The 18,430-nt window shown below is 30.6% G+C and overlaps 1 protein-coding gene and 1 non-coding gene across 4 annotated transcripts in view; both read right to left on the minus strand.

The window, feature by feature from the left end:
* Positions 1–18,430, minus strand: part of LOC111677275 (protocadherin Fat 1) — a 29,504-nt gene that overhangs the window by 718 nt on the left and 10,356 nt on the right. For all 3 annotated transcript variants that reach the window (XM_046949624.1, XM_046949622.1, XM_046949623.1), the window contains 3 exons: positions 5,128–5,429; positions 800–1,846; positions 21–732 (listed from right to left, as the gene is read on the minus strand). In XM_046949624.1, the coding sequence (XP_046805580.1) occupies positions 21–732; positions 800–1,846; positions 5,128–5,429 (2,061 nt within the window). The remainder of the gene's footprint in view (positions 1–20; positions 733–799; positions 1,847–5,127; positions 5,430–18,430) is intronic.
* Positions 8,497–8,661, minus strand: LOC111677286. The gene has a single exon (XR_002762553.1). It is a non-coding gene; the product is annotated as a U1 spliceosomal RNA (small nuclear RNA).

The following is an 18,430-nucleotide window of genomic DNA, read 5'->3' on the forward strand; positions in this document are numbered from 1 at the left end:
TTATAATTTGCTCAACTTACTTCTCACTGTGGCCGCATAGTTTTCTCTTTGTCTTTCTCTTTCCCGTTCACGCTCTAAACTGGCGGCTAATATAGCCGAAGCACCCAGACCCATATTACTACCCATTGTACTGGGCTGAAAGCCACCATTACCAATTGGATTTGCCATTGTTATATTGCCATTATGTTTCATATGCAGTACTGATACATTGCCACTGGTTACGGTGGCACCATTTCCATTGCCAGCCACTTTTTCATGTGTCACTAAATTAGCCGAAGATACCGTACTATGACCATGACTATGTACTCGATTGCGGCCCAAAGTGGGCGTGGTTTTACGTGTTTTACTTTTATAACGTACAATATAACAAGTTAAGCATAATATTATGACCACAAATACTCCCATAATAATGCCAAACATGCCCAATAGATTATTACTCCAGGAAGCTTGCGCCATTGCTACACCTTCCATTGTTACTGTAACGGGTACGGAAGTACTTCTGGGTGGTACTCCAGAATCGGTGGCTATGGCTATAAGATGTATGGTGGATTCATTTAAAGTTTGCAATTGTTCTGGTCTCATATAAATATTGCCTGTGCTATCGATTTCAAAAAGACCAGCATGTTGTCCCCTTAGTGATAGCTCCAATTTGTCATTGCGATCACCATCGGCAGCTTCGATTTTGCCTATCATAACACCTTCCAACGACTCAATGCGTGATTGCAGAGATTGCTGTAAAAACACATTAAATTTATATAAATATTTATAAATTTATTAAAATTTTCAAAAGCAAACTTACACTTTTAGGCACTATAAACTCATAGTGCGTTTCCCGAAATCTAGGCTCCCAATCGTTAACATCTATTACCTCTAAAGAAATTTCCGCTGTAGTGTTTGTCATGCCATCTGTGGCGAAAACTTGAAAATCATGTCTAGTCATTTTCTCAAAATCTAAAGCTTTTGTTAATATCACTTCTCCCAAAGAGCCCACATTGAAAAATTGTGAATTTACCGGATCGGGTATAGTGTATTTTAAATGTTTACCCGGCTTATTAGTGGGTAAAGCTAATATGCGATTACCCACTGCTGTATCTTCACGTATGCGCATGTGAAATTTCTTTTGTACAAAAGCTAAGGCACTCATATCACTGTGGGTGCCACCCGGTCTTGCCAAAGTTACGGTGGTTAAAGCATATCTATCGAGATTATCAATCTGCGTGGCTTTAACCACCAATGTAGCACCATTTGTTAGATCAGAATAGCCTATAGGCGTTAATAAAGTGATTACTCCACTATGCGGATGTATGCGAAAATACTTGGTATCTTGTGACTGTACTATACTATATTGTATGGGCGCACATATGCCCTCATCTTGATCTATGGCCTTAATTGGTTCCGGTCTTATTTTCAACTCTCCCGGTCTACCATCTGTGGGCAGTTCAGCATTATAGGTTTCTCTTAAAAACTTGGGATTCTGATCATCTGCATCGGTTATAACAACTCTTAGTATGGTATCGGAAAATTTGGGTGGTGTTCCTTGATCTTGAGCTCGCAGTTTTACCGTGAAATTTTGCATTTGTTCATAATCTAAAGGTTTCTTAAGAACCAATGTCCCTTCGAGTGGATTTAAGAATTGTACATATTCTGAATAGGGTCCCGGTAGTACTTGATATTCTACTGTTGAGAAGGGCCCTTGTTGATCGGCGTCTTCTGCTTTGGCTCCTTGTAAAATACGTGTACCAGGTACTGTTACCTCGGAAAGTGTGAGGGTGTAGGGAGTGCCTATCCATTGTGGAGCATTATCGTTGACATCGATAACACGCACATTGACGGGTATGACAAAGCTCTGCAAAGAAAGAGTAAATAATATTATTTTTAAACTCTCCAAAATCTCTATATCATTAGCTTTGGCGTCCAAATTGCGATATTTAATATGAAACAAAATCTGTTTTTAGATCGTAGTAAATTGATAAGTTTTTAAGTGATTTAAAAGAAGTTAAAGAATTACCTTAACACTTGCTAACGCCTATTTAAAGAAACACAACTAGTGATTGAGTGTGTTTAACTCCTGTCAATTTATGTCTGAAATTTGTACAAACATTTGTCATTACTCGCAACGTTGTTTACACTAGCAAACGAACAATATAATATATTTACCAAACTATTTAGCAAACGTTAACTAATTCAAACAATCTAGACTTTATCGTTGGAAATATATATATGGTCAATGAACTCTTAAACATATTACAAAGTTCAAGAGGTTCGAGAGTATGAGTAATTGAAAATACATATTTATATAATTTAATCAAATAAACTGAGGAAGGTAAGAAATGCTTAAACATACATGAGTTGTTTAGTTGAATTTATACCAAGAAATTAAATATACTTATAAAGGAAACACTAGAAGGCAACTGAATTTCTAAGGGACTTTTTAAATACCCTTCAGTAAGGGTTATATAGTTTATGATAATACAAACTGGTTGTTCATTATCGGTGGAGAAGAAATCCTTAAGTACAACTTCGTGATTTAATATTTTCAACAAAATAGCTTTCAGATTATCAATTTATTAGATTCTGGCGGACAGGTCTTCAATAACATCATATCATCATTGGGAAACTGGTCCGATTCTGAAGAATAAACGCTTAAATCAGAATTCTTCTTCGGGACGTAGACCATCTTGCATCTACTAAGAGAGTCACTCCTAACGTGATAAAGTCAAAATGTATTCTAAATTCACTCTCTGTCCCAATATATACGACATTAATAAACAGCTGCTTCAAAAACGAAATGTCTTACAGATTTCATCACAAGCTTTCAAGCGAAAGTCCTTACTTTTACTAGATGTGCATCTTGCATCTACTAAGAGAGTTATTCCTTAGTAGATGAAATGCATTCTAAATTTCATTTAATCTCTGTCCCAATTTATACGACATAATGTCAAAGATAGAACCAATATTGGAATTTATATTGAAAATTTAGAAATTGGAACTTAGCTACTTCAGTTATGCTTGAAAATAGAATTGGCATTCGAATTTACATACATTGAAAACCCAGAGGCGAAATTTACTTTTACTGAATGGGTAGAGTGTGCTAGAATTTAAAGGCAAGAAGGAACTATGAGATTGCAATAAGATAATTATTCTAAATAGATAAACAGGAGCAAAGCTTCATCAAATTGGTTTGTGCAATGTGGCGAATGCAGAGCATGTGAATGAGGATACCGAGATAATGGAAACCTAATATCTTTTCTTGTTATATATTGGAAAATTTTAAAAATTTATGGCCTCCGGTAGCGTTTAGTGTTCTGGTCTGGGAGATCGGTGGTGGTGGGTTCGTTACCCAACTGAGGCACTGGTTAAAGAACGCACAACGGGTCCGTTAGATGCCTAGTTATATTACTTCTTATTTTATTTACATACTTCCTTCTTCGAAATTAATTATCAACTAACTTCCCGGAGTTGGAATATTTGAATCATCGGACAATAATTCAAGTTTAATGTTAAATTTTTAAGAAAAATCATGAAATCTTTTAAGAGTTCTCTTGTTTTTTTCTTCTTCACATATAATCTGACACATATATCCCGAACATTTGTTTTGTAACTCTTAACAAATATGTCCCGGATTTGTGGCCTGTGGTAGCGTTTACTGTTCTAGTCCGGAAGATCGATGGTTCAATTCCCACCTGAGGCACTGGTTAAAGAGCACTCAACGGGCCCGATATCGGCCTAGGTGTATTACTTCGGATTTGTTGTACATACATCCTTCTTCCTAACTAATTAACTAACTAACGTCCGGAATTGGAATATTTGAATCATCAGACAATAATTCAAATATAAGATTGAATTCTTAAGAAAAATCTTGAAAGGAGCATACAACGGGCTAGGTTGGGATCTAGCTATAAACTTTTAAGAGTTTTCTTGCTTAACCCTGTCCTTCCCATATATCCTGTAACACATATATCCCTGAACATTTGATTTGTAACTCTTAACTCCTTCACGTATACGGACAGTTGGCATTTAAGAACATAGAAATTTTTAGAAGGAAGTCTGAGGTTGCTATAAGATATTTATTCCGAATAGACGTACAGGAGCTTAACTTCATCAAAATGCAGAGCAGTTGAATGAGAATGGTCTAATGCAATCCGAGAGTTTTCACTTAGCCCTATCGCGCCCATATAGCCTAACACTATCGACTTGCTGTCCGCAATCCTTGCTTATTAAGTAAAAATCTCAACTGAACTTTTGTTTTTGGAACTCTTAAAGTATCTTATAGAAAGTTGGCATAGTATGTAGGGTATCACAATCTACCAACTGTTGTAACAGTATTTTAACAATGTTGTTAACAACTTTAGAAGTTGTTTGCAAAGTTTTCTACTTCATTTTTTGTTTTCGAAATCAACTTCATTGCAAAAGGACCTCTTTTATAGTTCAAGTTGTTTGATGAATGTTGGTTGGTGTTAGAAAAAAAAAACAAAGAAATATAAAACCTTAACTAAGAACTTTCTAATGATTGTGTGAACGAGTCGTGTGTAAATGAATGAAAGTGTACAGGAGTTTATATGTTTGTTTTGTTATTTTTTTGTAAATATTTAGGTTGTAAGGAAAACTATAATTTTTGTTATTGTTACAATACGAAATGGACACATAGTGTTAGTGGGGAATTGGAATCCCAGACCACAATGCGTTTTTTGTGTACATTGTAAAAACACATTTACCAACGTAAAGTAAACCGTTATACGGAAGTTATAGAGACTAATTTATGGTCTCACATGGAAACCACTTGAAGTGGTTTTAGAATAGCACAAATTTAACATGTTTTATAACATTTTTTTGATCGATACTAAAGTGTTAACCTAATATATTTTTTTCAAAGGAATTTTATTTTTTTCTAAAGTTACACCCTTTCCTGTTTTTTTACTTTTTGGGTCGAAATTAAAGTAAAGCGTGTTGTAGCCAAATTATTTTAATACTATTTTTTCTAGGTTTAGATTAAATTTTATATATAACACATTTTGAAAAGTTTTTTAATTTATAAAATAAATAAATGTAATTGAAGTTTAGGCATTAAGAGTTCATTGCCTTTTTTAATTTTAAGAAATATACGAGAGTTGTTTTTACTCAACTTACCGGATCTGTGGAATGCCTTCGTATGCATATAACATTTACATATATCGAAGAAGGACCATTTCTTCCTTCTTTATCTAATTCCACTGCTAAAGCTAAATCTTTGGTTCCTGGAACAATTTCCACTGGAGCATCTTTTTCTCTTAAAGCTAAATTTATATCACCATTCTCCATATCTGGATCACCGTTGATTCGTAGTTTACCTATAATGGTGCCTATTTCTAGATCTTCACTGGCTAGAAAACTTTCTGCTGATCCCCCGCCTTCTAAATAGCAGCGTGAGTCCAGTATAGCACTTTCAACGGCTGAAATTAGAAAATAAAAAAAGTTATAAAGTGTAGGGTGTTTTTTATTTCTATTTCTTTAAATTTAGTTAAGTATTACTTCGCCAAATGGACGTGTATCCATTTGTCCATCATCAGTTTTTGATTGTTATTCATTTAGTTTACGCTCTAGTAAGCTTCCGTTTTTTCCTTAATTATTGTTAAAAATCTTGCAAATTTTTTGTGTTTTTGTTTTATTCTTTTAATATTTTTTGTTATTCGCTAAATAACTTTGTAATTAATTTGTTTTTAAAATGATTCATCAGTTTTATTTTCATTTATTTAAATGATAATTTAAAAGCTCATTCTTCTTACAATTTACATAATCTTCTGCTAGAGCAGTTAACTTGCTAACTAAAAGTTTAGTTAATCTGCTAGTAAACTATTTCTGTCGATTAGGAATATGGAAATGCCGCAAATGTATCCCATAACATATTGTATTTAAATGTAACCCAGAAAAAATCGACAATGGGTTTTATCTTCATAACCACTTACTTTTCAATAACTACTTCTTACCGTCTGCATTACTTTAAAGTACTCGAGTAATGACTTTCGTTAAGTCTGAATTAAAAGTACTTTATTTTCAGCTTTGTCATAATAAAATATCTAACAAACCGAAGTCCCTGATTCCTATTCTCACTAGCACCTTTTTATTATTAACAAGTACGAATGTATAGACTATATGATACCCTACACCAGTCTGTATGTATGTTAAAATGGGGATTATTTAAAAAATAAAGCATTTGGTTGGTTTTTAACTTTATTTCGGAATATTTTTACTTTTTTTGCAAAAAAAGAAATTTTTTAAGAGGCCTCAAAGGGAAGTAGGGCAAAATATGGCCCTATCCTTAAAATTGTTGATAGGGGAGTTAAGTCTTCTTCAATATTATGTATGTAGAATTTAAAAGTGTTATTAGTGTTTGTAAGTGAATTTTGACTTTTAAGTCATTTTCTGAAGGGAAGTTTGTATGGGGGATAGGGTCAAATGAAGCCCGATCATTACAAAAATCGGTAATGTCATTTAAAGTTCTATAAAATTAAGTTTTGTCGACTTTTGTTAACATAATAGATCATTTAAATTAATTACAGCCAGCCAGACGGACGGACGGACATAACTTAATCGACTCAGAAAATGATTCTAAGCCGATTAGTATACTTTTAAGGACGAATATTTTTGTATGTTACAAACATCAGCACAAACCCAATATACCCTCCCCACTAAAGTGGTGTAGGGTATAAAAACAAAACAACTTACTCAACAATTTCTTTGTAAGCGAAATGTATTTTTTTAACGCTCTATTTGTAAGCAATCGTATAAGTACTTACTAATGAAGAATTATTGAAATGAGTTTTTATTAGCATATTTTAACTTACGACTTTTCAATGTAAGTTTTTCCTGGGTAATATTTAAGGGAAAGATGACCTGACATATTAACTGATTCTAGAAGACCACATCAGTTTGTATTTGTACAATATTCAAAACTTTTTTGATATCAAAATTTATCGCACTATCTTTTGTCTTTTTGCTAATTGCTGTCTACAATGTTCACAGATTAGTTCTTAAACCGTTATACTGACTTGTCCAAAGACTGGTCTATAGAATAGTCCACTGAGTGCTTCATATTCTAGTTCATAAACAGCTCCATTAGATATTCTATTTTATATAATGTACATAAAGTGCTCCAAAATGTAGTCCACAATCATTAGACTACTCAATAGTTTATAGAATTATCCAGAGAATAGTCCGTTGAACGGTTTGGCATTGATCAAGTCAATCCTCTGTCTGGTTCATAGAGAACTTCAGTAGTCCATAGACTACTCAATGTTCTATAGACAAATCCATAGAATAGTCCGTCTAACGTCTTTGCTTAAGTGTATGTAGAGCTTCACACTGGAAGTGAAGTCGGGTATAGATATTTTTCAGTCCAATAAGGTCTTAAATTTGGCTGTATCATATATCTCCCTAATTATCCGCTAGCTGTCGGAAAATTGCTTAACCATTGTTGGTATCATATAATCATATATATCTAAAGTGTAAAATAACTAGTAGGTAACTTTACCAAAGGTGTAAGTTGGCATGTATTTCAAATCAGTTCCTATGGATTAAAATTACCAAATATTTTTACACCAAAGGTAACTATGCACTGATAGATACCTATTTGTTGAAATTACGGGCATTAAAAGTCTACTTTTTTCAGTACCGCGATGTCGTTATTATATAATTTTAACTATTGATATACATAGTAAAGTAACGAAAAATATTTAGTTGCATTTACTAATTTATAAATAAATTATTAACTTACGAATTTTTACTATTTAACGACAAAATTTTGTAGTTGAATTGCGGCACAGGATTCTTTACAATATCCTCTTCCGAAGTTTAGTAAAACTTTGACCGAATTTGTACAAAATGGGTCATTAGTGTACCATTGTACTTTTGAAGATAGAATTTCACCAAAAAAGTACAATTGTACGTACCAACACTGGTCCACACACATTCCGGAATAGAAGAAACAACTTTCTCCTGTAAACTTGTGTTGTGATTATATAGTCGGTAATATATTTTAGATTCCCATAACTAACAGTTCAGAGATATCTGCACAAAAACAGATTCTACCCCCGTGATAATGTTCAGCTTAACTATATATACACTTCAGTCGAGTGACCAGTATTCATTTATGACGTGTTCTGTAAAACGCCTTTGGTCAATTTTCCCAAATAAAAGATCTTCTTGGTAGTGAATGTGGCTTCTTATGCTACATGCTTTTCGATCTGAGAAGGTTTGATCGAGTTTATTTCTTTGATGTCCAATTTTATCGTAGAATTTTAAACAAAATAATATTCTCAAGTTTTAATTTCAAAATTGGATTTATCTATTTTATAACAAAAAATATCTGTTTTACTGTTTGCATTCCCGTTTAAAATTAGCATTAAAAAACACAACATTTCATTCAAAAAACAACTTTTCTATTGAAAAATGTAGAAAAGCAACAATATTCTTAATAAATTTTCTTTAATCTTTTGAATACAATGAAATTTATTTATAAATGTCGGGACGGCGCGAACGCCATTCCCGGCTACCAAAAATTACACGCACGAGTTATTCGCATTAGGAATAATCGCGGAGGTCAACTCAGCCGAAAGTGCAATGGCCAAGCCTCACTCCGGGGGAACCGCCTTCATGATCACGGTAACCCCTACGCCAGGTAAGTATGCTTTTCTCCGCTCAAACTGAATCACTTATACAATGTTTAGTGTAAACTAAATAAGAATTATAAAGTAAAAAAAACTGAAAAAACATGAAATACTTTTCTGTTGGCTCTTGTTTATTTCAATATGTGTTTATATTGTTGTTGTATTTTGCCCATGTTTTTTTTTAACATTGTGCACAATTGGTGGTTGTTTTTGTTTTTTTTTTATATATATTTTTAGTAGCATACTAATAGCATGCTAGTGTGTGCGCTAGTAGTACTAACACATGGCCCCAGTGTTATCTATTGTTGTTTTTCGTATTCTTTTTTTCTTGTGATGACTGATAAGAGTTGCCATTTTGTTAATTTTGGTTTTAGAGTTTTTTTTAAGTCCTTTTTAATTTTTAGTATTTTTTTTTAAATTGACAGTTTTAACATATACATTATTTTAACTGTGAGAATATCTACCGGTTAAATAATTGGAGTTAAAAGGCTTTATTTAAAATTAAAGTTTTAGAGATAAATTTAAAGAAATACTGAAAATTTTAGGTTTAATAGATCTTATAATAGGTTGTTAGATCTTACAACGTTTGGCAGCAAAATGTGCAGAAAATGTCTGCACATTTTGCTGCCAAACGTTACAAATTGTGTCTTGCAATATTTTCGGTAATGCTTTTTCTGACAAAGTTGCAAATGAAAAATTGTAAGTTAAAAGGATTATTAGACATTTCTGTATCACGGCTTTAACGATGTTTCAACAAATTTAGAAAAAAGAAGAATAAGAAAATATTTGATATTACCAGGACAAGGATTTCTATGCAAATGCATGTTTGTAGTCACTAACACAAAATAACTTTTAACTAGTTTTTTTTCGAATCAATAAATTTTCTTCAAAATGACAGCGATGTGTTGTTGCATATTTTGTTAAGAAAGCATAAATTGCATGTTTTGCTTTAAATTGCATATATTTTGCATATTTTCAACGTTTTATATCACATTTTGCATATTTTTGCATTTTTCTCTGTATTTCTCTGTATTTGGCATTTACATATTTAGAATTTTTTTTAAATAAATATCAAAAAATTTGGAAAAAATGTAATTTATACAAAAATGCATTCATTCACCCAATTTTATTCGAATTGCTATCAAACTTTTCACTTTCAGAAATTAAAGTTGTTTCTTAGTCCTCATATTAGTCATTCTCGAGATCGTGGTTTCGTCAAAGTGGTATTATAGTACAAAAACCTGTTTATTTGTTATAAAAAACTTAAGATCTCAATATCTACATTCACAAAGAAATATTTTTTTTGCATATTTTTCACATTTTTAGTGCATATTTTCCCATATTATAGTGCATATTATAAGCGCATATTTTCAATTTTTTAGTGCATAAAAATCCTTGCCCTGTTTATAACATTCTAATTCTTTACAACGAATTTATTTTGTTTTAAAACTATTTAGCATTTAAATCTTGTAGCAGCTGTAATTAAGCTGCTGGCAACACTGATGATAAGTAGTACGATGTATTTGTTTTTAGAATAGCAGCGTCAAGCAACATTTGAGTGTTTAATTAAAGTAATAATAATATACTTTAATCGTTATCAGTTGACATAAAAATATTTATTAAAAACTCTAAAAAAGAAACAAATTGTAAAAATATATGCTCTATTTGTTTCCCCAATATTTTAAAAACAATATAAATTCTCTTTGCAATTGTGTGGTTTGTAGTTAGTCGCTTTAATTGTGTTATTCAATTTTACTATCTCCAAAATACTTTTTTAAACTTTATAGAAACAACTAATTCTAGAACGAGTGTAAACAGAACTACTTTAGATTCTTAAACAACAACCTTGAACTAATAAATTCTAATTTTCGGAATTTTTTGGGAAGTGAAATTGCAGTATTATTAAATACAACTAATTTCATTCAAAAAATATTGACATAAATAAATAAATTTGTTAAATTTGGTACAGAGATTTCTGGTAAAATAAAACTGGTTTAAAGAAATTTTCTAAACGGGACATTTTTAGCGGTCGCTATTTGTCCATTTCAATCCAAACAAATCGTATCCTTCTAGGACAAAAGAAATATACACAACACAACGTTGTCAACAAGAATTCGTTGTCGAAATCCAAATATTTTTACACATTCGTTATCTAAATGTTAACAACATACTTAGACAACGGATGTTATTGAAAAATTGTAAACACTTTAGTGTCAATTTGATACCAGAAGTGTATATTTGTTTCCTTTCATATAGATCCTCTTCAAATTCAACAAGGATCCAACATACAAACAATAGAACTAGAGTCAAATGTGGATCAATTTTTATCATTTTCAATACCGAACAAATATTGTCTGATGAAAATATATTTAACAGAAGGATAGACAGACATGTAGCTAGAGCTAAATATTTCAAAATTTCAATATCTAACAAAAAATCTCTGTTGGAGCCACTTTTTAGCAGGAGGACAGGTGGTCTCTTTGATTGTACAAATTGTTTTAAAATACCGCAAGGGCCCAGAATATATAGAAGTCAAACTTTTATTCCCTTTGAAATTTCCATTCTCCTCAAAGGAGAAACTCCTATCGTAAACTTGCTGTGAACAATTCATTCACAATAGTTCATTTTGTTCCGTTCATTGTTTTCAAAATTCAAAAAATTTCACAAAATAAGGCGGTCTTGTTGATTAAAATCCTACAAGGGCTTTTCAACTTGTGGTGAACAATTCATTCACAATAATTGATTTTGTATGGAAAAGCTATTCATTGTTTTCCAATCAAAAAATTCCATCAAAAAATTTCGCAACAGAAGAGAGACGATCTCTTTGATTATACAGATTGTTTTTTAAATCGAAGAAGATTGTCTAAAAACCATTCACTCATATCGCCAATAGAAATTAATTGTTTGTTCCCTTGATCTCCATTCTTCTCAAAGGAAAAATTCCTATCGTAAACTTGTTGTGAAAAATTCATTCACAATAGTTGATTTTGTATGGAACAGCTGTTCATTGTCTTTTAAATTGCATTAAACAAATTCACAACAGAAGACAGGCGGTCTCGTTGATTGTACAGATTGTCTTGAAATCCCACAAGGACCCAGAATATATAATCACTCCTATGGAAGTGAAATTTTTCTTCCCTTTGAAATTTTCATTCTCCTCAAAGGAAAAATTCCCATAGTTAACTATTTGTGAAAAAGTCATTCACAATAGTTGATTTTGTATGGAACAGCTGTTTATTGTTTTCAAATTTCAAAATCCATCCGAAAAATTCAAAACAGAGGATATAAAAGATCTTTCACTAAACTCCTAAGGCACCAATTCTATGTCCATTCGCTTTTGTCTTAACTTCAATCCATTTACCAGTTAAAAACAATTGCAACATTTTAAACTGAAACTGTATTCTTAATAATGACAAAAAAACTTTAATAACTGATTATACACGTTAACAAAAAAAACTTTGTCAAATGCTTTAAGAAAAATTATAATTTAATGTTTTTAACAACTTTAACCTCAAAAATCGAAAATTGAAACGGATAAGAGACCTTCTTTTGCACAAAGACATTCGTTGTTCAATGGTAAAGACATAAAAACTATGGCAAACTTATTAAAATTGATCAACAAGTTTTTTATAAAGAAATAACTAGAAAAAACTTTACTGAAGACAAATCAGTGAAGTATGAAAAATAGTAATAATACAAGTAGTAATAACAGTAATAAATTATCGAATGAAATAGAACCCAAAAAAAACGTAAACGCAGGAAAAAAGATAAAAAATAATTTTAGAAAAAAAAAAATACGAATGACATATGATATATGGGGTTTTGTATGTTGAGCTACATTTTGGTGTTTAAAGGTTGAAAAATATTTGTCAAGATCACAATTCTGCAAAAATCTACCTTGTTCAAGACTCTAAGCAGACATAGCGTTCAGATTTGGCAACATTTTACATTTTAGGGAAGGCGAACATTCAGTATTTATTACCACAATTTACTTATTTACTCTTGGGTCCAATACAAAACTCCAAAGAATTTAAAATAGATAATGAAACAACTTTTGGCTAGATCTTACAGACAGACCTCTTTACAATACAAGTGTCGTAAATTGAATGTGAATTTACGAAGACGGAACTGTAGACGATTTAAAGTCTTTGTGGATAGAGGATTTATACGACTTGGAAAGGGGCTTGAAATACTTTAGGTTGATGAGCGCAAAACTATTCGACGCATGGAAATCTGAATTAAAAATATGGGTAAGAGAATCCCATAAGACCGCTTGAAGTAATAAAACTTTGGGTAGGACCACAAAGATTATATGGCGATACCATGATGAGAGTAAGACAAGAAATATCCTCAAAATAAGAAAGTTTGAGATTTGTAAACTGGTACGTATTCTGAGTATAACAGTACGTATTCTCAGTGGACACACAGGATTACGAGTACTCTTTGCACTGTCAGGCATTTGTCGAAGTTAGATCCAAGTATCTTGGGAATAATGTTATTCCGAAAATAACATTTATTGGAAAATTCTTAAAAATTACGTCCAGTAAAGTGAATTTCTGAACATTGAAAGGTAATACATTCAATTAAAATGGAGTGCTTAACAGACCCTAGCCTCTTTAAATATCATAGTAATTATTGGAAGAGGACTTTATGAGATCTTGGTCAATTATGGATCGAACCCGTACGAATTTGAAAAAAATATTTATTTAACTTTATATGATACAACATTAAAATATAAGTTTTTATGAATCGAACTATATCGGTATTTATTACCTCGATTTGCTTATTTGTGAAATATGACTTTATGAGATATAGAATCAAATATATGTAAATAGAACTCTACAGTATTACAAATAGATTTCTATGAATATCAGGTTAATTTTTTACAAGATGCCTTTTATATGTGTCAGGTCTGGATTTCGCAAATATTTGCTGAAATCCAGACCTATATAAACCCTTTTAAAATCTAATAAGGATGCACAATATAGAACTAGAGCCGTTAGAAACTCCTAATCACATTTAACCCCAAGATTACTGTGGTCAGTATTTTATATTAAACTATGGACAAGAATGTTAATAAAGCGTTACTTCATCTCTCTCGTAATGCAAAGTTATATTGAATTGTAAGATCTCCTTCTGAGATACATGCCGATCGGCGGCGGCCGCGCAAAAGTTTTTGATCGGCGGCTAAATTTTCGGTTCAAGTTAACTTTTTCTTCCTAAATTGACAATATTGGTCAGGCAACTCGTTTCAATTTGTCATAAGCAGGGTTCTATAAATCGACTTTTTGTCGAAAAAAGTCGAATTCGACTATTTTGTTCCAAAAAGTCGAAGTCGACTATTTTGTTCCAAAAAGTCAAAAAGTCGACTTTGGAATAAAAGTCGAAAAGCCGGAAAGTCGAAAAAAGTGGAAAAATCTCAAAAAGTCAAAAATAGTCAAAAAGTCGAAAATAGTCGGAAAAAGTCGAAAAGTCAAAAATAGTTAAAAAAAAGTCGAAAAGTCTAAAATAGTTGAAATTCGAAAAAAGTCGAAAGGTCAAAAATAGTTAAAAAAAGTCGAAAATAGTTAAAAATCGAAAAAAGTCAAAAATTGTCAAAAAGGCGAAAATAGTCGAAAAGTCAAAAATATTTAAAAAAGTCGAAAAATCTAAAATAGTCGAAAATAGTTGAAAATCGAAAAAAGTCGAAAAGTCGAAAATAGTCAAAAAGTCGAAAATAGTCAAAAAGTCGGAAAAAGTCGAAAATTGTCAAAAAGTCGAAAAGTCGACTATTTACAAAAAGTTTGAAATAGTTGAAAAAGTTAAAAATAGTCGAAAAGTCGAAAATAGTCAAAAAGTCGAAAATAGTCAAAAAGTCGGAAAAGATCGAAAAACTAAAAATCGAAAAGTTGTCTTTGAACTAACTGAAAAAAGTTGAAAAATCGACTTCGTATAAAATGCAAAAAGTTGAAAAGTCGACTTTTAACTAAATGCAGAAAGTTAACTTTTCGTTTCAAATATAGATCCCTAGTCATAAGAATTTAAATTAATGGCAACTCCGTTCAAATTGGTTAAATTATTTTCTGATATACATGTGCGATTCCAAACTTTATCAGCGGCCACGTTTAAGCCGGCTAAGGCATTTAAGCCGTCAAAAAGTCGGCGGCGATGCGGCTTACAAAATATTAGCGTCGGCCAATTGCCTCCGAATTTAACCGACTGGGCTTATATGAATTTCTGATCCTCTTTATATAAATAAGCTCTACGGGTACTAGTCTCTTATAAATCTTTTTTACATCTCTTATTAAAATCCCCTGTTGCCATACAACTCGCTGGAAATATTAAATGCAACATGTCTCAAATAGAAAACTTATTTATGACATAAAATAACTGATTGTCTATTGTCTAATTATATCAACAACAAACATATCAGACAAATTTATAACTTAAATACAGAAAACATATTTCGTTTCAAAATTAAAGAAAAAACAACAAAAATATGTGTGTAGATCGCGTAAGTTTGTAATATCTCTTTAAACTAAAGTTACGTATCTCTATATACTTAATGAAATTAAGTCTAGTGTAGTAGTATTTACTTTGGAGGGAGTCATATAGATCCACAAATCATTGGGCCAGAACACTTTGTCTCTTAAGTTGTCAACCATATGAATATGAGTCAATTTTTTTTTTCGAATTTTCCTTTTGTCTTTATAAACTCGTAATTGCATTATTACACTTGGATGACAATGTTTTATTTTATTAATTGAAAATGTATTTTGTTGTAAATAAGAGAAGTGGGGGGAGAGTTATACAGTTTTTGATTACAGTTTTTTTATACATTTAATAAAGTTGATTTCTTATGATATTTGTGTGGAAAACCTCACCCAAAAAAAACATAAAACTAGACAATTAATTAGCCGTAGAATTAAGAAATTTTAAAATTTTTTTTCTAAATTAAAGATATTTCTTATTACTATTGAACTATAAATTTCAAATAGTTTGTTTTTCTTGTAATTATTTGAGTTATTGTTGGTTGGAAAATCTTACATTTCAATACTTAGTATTGAAAATGATATACAGTTAACCCCTGAAATGATACTTCATTCAATTTAATTGCCATGCACAGTGGGTTGGATTGCAAAGCATACTATTTCAATATATGCAGCATATTTTCTAAAATTTAAAATCTTCTCTTGTTCAACGACTACTTCCATATCCCAAAATATGTCAGTGTTTCCTTTGGCTGAATAACTTTATACTGGACTTTGGTTGCAACAAATACAATGCGACACAAGTGGATTTGAGATTCAGTTGTATTTAGTTTGATGTCCATATAAAACTCTATATTTTAGCAAATAAAACTCGATCGGCCACCAAAAGGAGAAATATCGAAACATTGATAAAGATCCCTACTCCATAAAAGCTTTTACTTTAATATAATTTTAATAAAAAGCTTTTATGGCATCGTCACTAAATGCGATAATTAAAAACTTGAAAGCTTTTACAAAAGTGTTTATGAAAAGTTTTAACAAAAGCTTTTATGAAAAGCTTAAACAAAACGTTTTATAAAAATCAATATGATTGAGAATTGTATAAAACTTGAAGAGACTTTGAATGTCTAAGGCCATACAAAACTCAATATTTCAGCATTGAAACCTTGATAACGGTCCATACTTTATAAAAGCTTTTAATGTAATATAATTTTGTTAAAAGCTTTTAATACAGCTTCAATTAATGAAACTTCTAAAAATCTTTTATGACAAGATTTAGTACAGACTTTTTTGAAAAGCTTTAACAAAGGATTTTTAAAAAGTTTTAACAAAAGAATTTACAAAAAGCTTTAACAAAAGAATTTACGAAAAGCTTTAACAAAAGAATTTACGATAAGCTTTAATAAAATATTTTATGAAAAGCAATAAAGGATTTTATAAAAAGCTTTAATAAAACCATTTATAAAAAGCCTTAAAAAAAGCTTTAACAAAATTCTTTTATGAAACGTTTTAGTACAAATGTTTATGGAAAACTTTACGAAAAGCTTTTATAAAATATTTATTAAACACTTTCATAAAAGGCTTTAATAAAAACGCCTTTTTATGAATTTATCAAAAAAAAAAAAAAAAAAATAAGGAAAGCGTTATTAGAAGCTTTTTAAGAAAGCTGATTAAAAGCTCAATAGATGTAATTATGAAAACAAATCAGTTGTATAATCCTTTAGTGTAAGATTAATGAAATGAGTATGCCATATAAAATTCTTTAGTAAAAACTTTTATAAAAAGCTTTTATGAAAGCTTTAATCAAATCTTTAATTATACGTTTTAAAAAGGTTTAATTAAAGAATAAATAAGTTCTATTAAGTCAAATCATTAAGACAATGCATTAGTGAAAGCTTTTATGAGAGGATTTAATAAAAACTTATATTTAATTAAAAGCTTTGTGAATTAAACCTTTTTAGGAAATATTTTTATGAAAATAAAACATAAAAACTACAAAAACTGGGCAACTTCATGCATTTTGTGTAAAGTTTTAAGAAAAGATTTGCTTTATGAGTTTTCTGAAACCTAATTGATAGCAAAGTCGATTTATCTAGCCCACTGTTCAAACAGTTAAAGGCTATTAAAAGTGCGTATACAATTGTAAAACAACTTTAAGATTTCCGTTATTTGAAATGCTTTACGCATTAAGATATTGTATGGCATAAATTGCAGCAATACAATCAACGTATAAAAATTGTTTGAATAACGATTTACAAAAAATCATTAAAATTTAAAATATTCTTATTGCAATAAATAGTAATATGAATGATTTTTTTTTGTTACGTTTAGGTGAAGAAGGTTTAATAAAGTTGTTTTTTTTTTGTTTATTTCATATGCCAAAATTAGATTTACTTCTTTAAATTACTAACGTATACAAAATTAGTTTTTTTTTGTTAGAAAAAAAATCATTAAGCAGAACGAATGTTTTGTTGTTAGTTTTTTGTTTTTATTTGTTGGACTTACAAAAATAAACTATATTTGGTTTTTGAACTGGTTGTTATATTTTCCAAGCGTTAGTTTGGGGGCTCATTTTGCTTGAAAAGAAAATTTCACTTTTCTTTGAATTGTTAAATTTATGAACATTTTTTTGGCAAAAAAATAATTTGATTAAAGTACGCTACATTTACAGTTTTGTATTGTCATTAGTCTTGCGACTTTCTCAATTCTAATTGATACGATCTTTCAATATTAAATGAAAAAGCTATGAGACACCTCAGTTAAAATAATATAGTCTAGTCTATAGTAGTCTAGTTAATAGGCTAGTTTATATTTTAGTCTATACTCTAATTTAAAGTCATGTTAATAGTATAGTTTATAGCCTAGTCTATGGTCTACATATTAATTTATTGTCGAATCTAAAGACTAGACTATTGTATACTCTATAGTCTTGTCTATAGTATAATCTATATTCAAGTATTTAATTTAGTATATGGTCCAGTCTATGTCTAATATTTGATCAAGTCTATAGTCTAGTATATGGTCTAGCAAATAATCTATGGTCTACTAAATAGTCTAGTCTATAGCATAGTCTATAGTCTAGTCTATAGTCTAGTCTATAGTCTAGTCTATAGCATAGTCTATAGTCTAGTCTATAGTCTAGTCTATAGTCTAGTCTATAGCATAGTCTATAGTCTAGTCTATAGTCTAGTCTTTAGTCTAGTCTATAGCATAGTCTATAGTCTAGTCTATAGTCTAGTCTATAGTCTAGTCTATAGTCTAGTCTGTAGTCTAGTCTATAGTCTAGTCTATAGTCTAGTCTATAGTCTAGTCTATAGT

Source organism: Lucilia cuprina, chromosome 4 (assembly GCF_022045245.1).
Source record: "Lucilia cuprina isolate Lc7/37 chromosome 4, ASM2204524v1, whole genome shotgun sequence".
In the NCBI taxonomy this organism is placed as follows: Eukaryota; Metazoa; Arthropoda; class Insecta; order Diptera; family Calliphoridae; genus Lucilia; species Lucilia cuprina.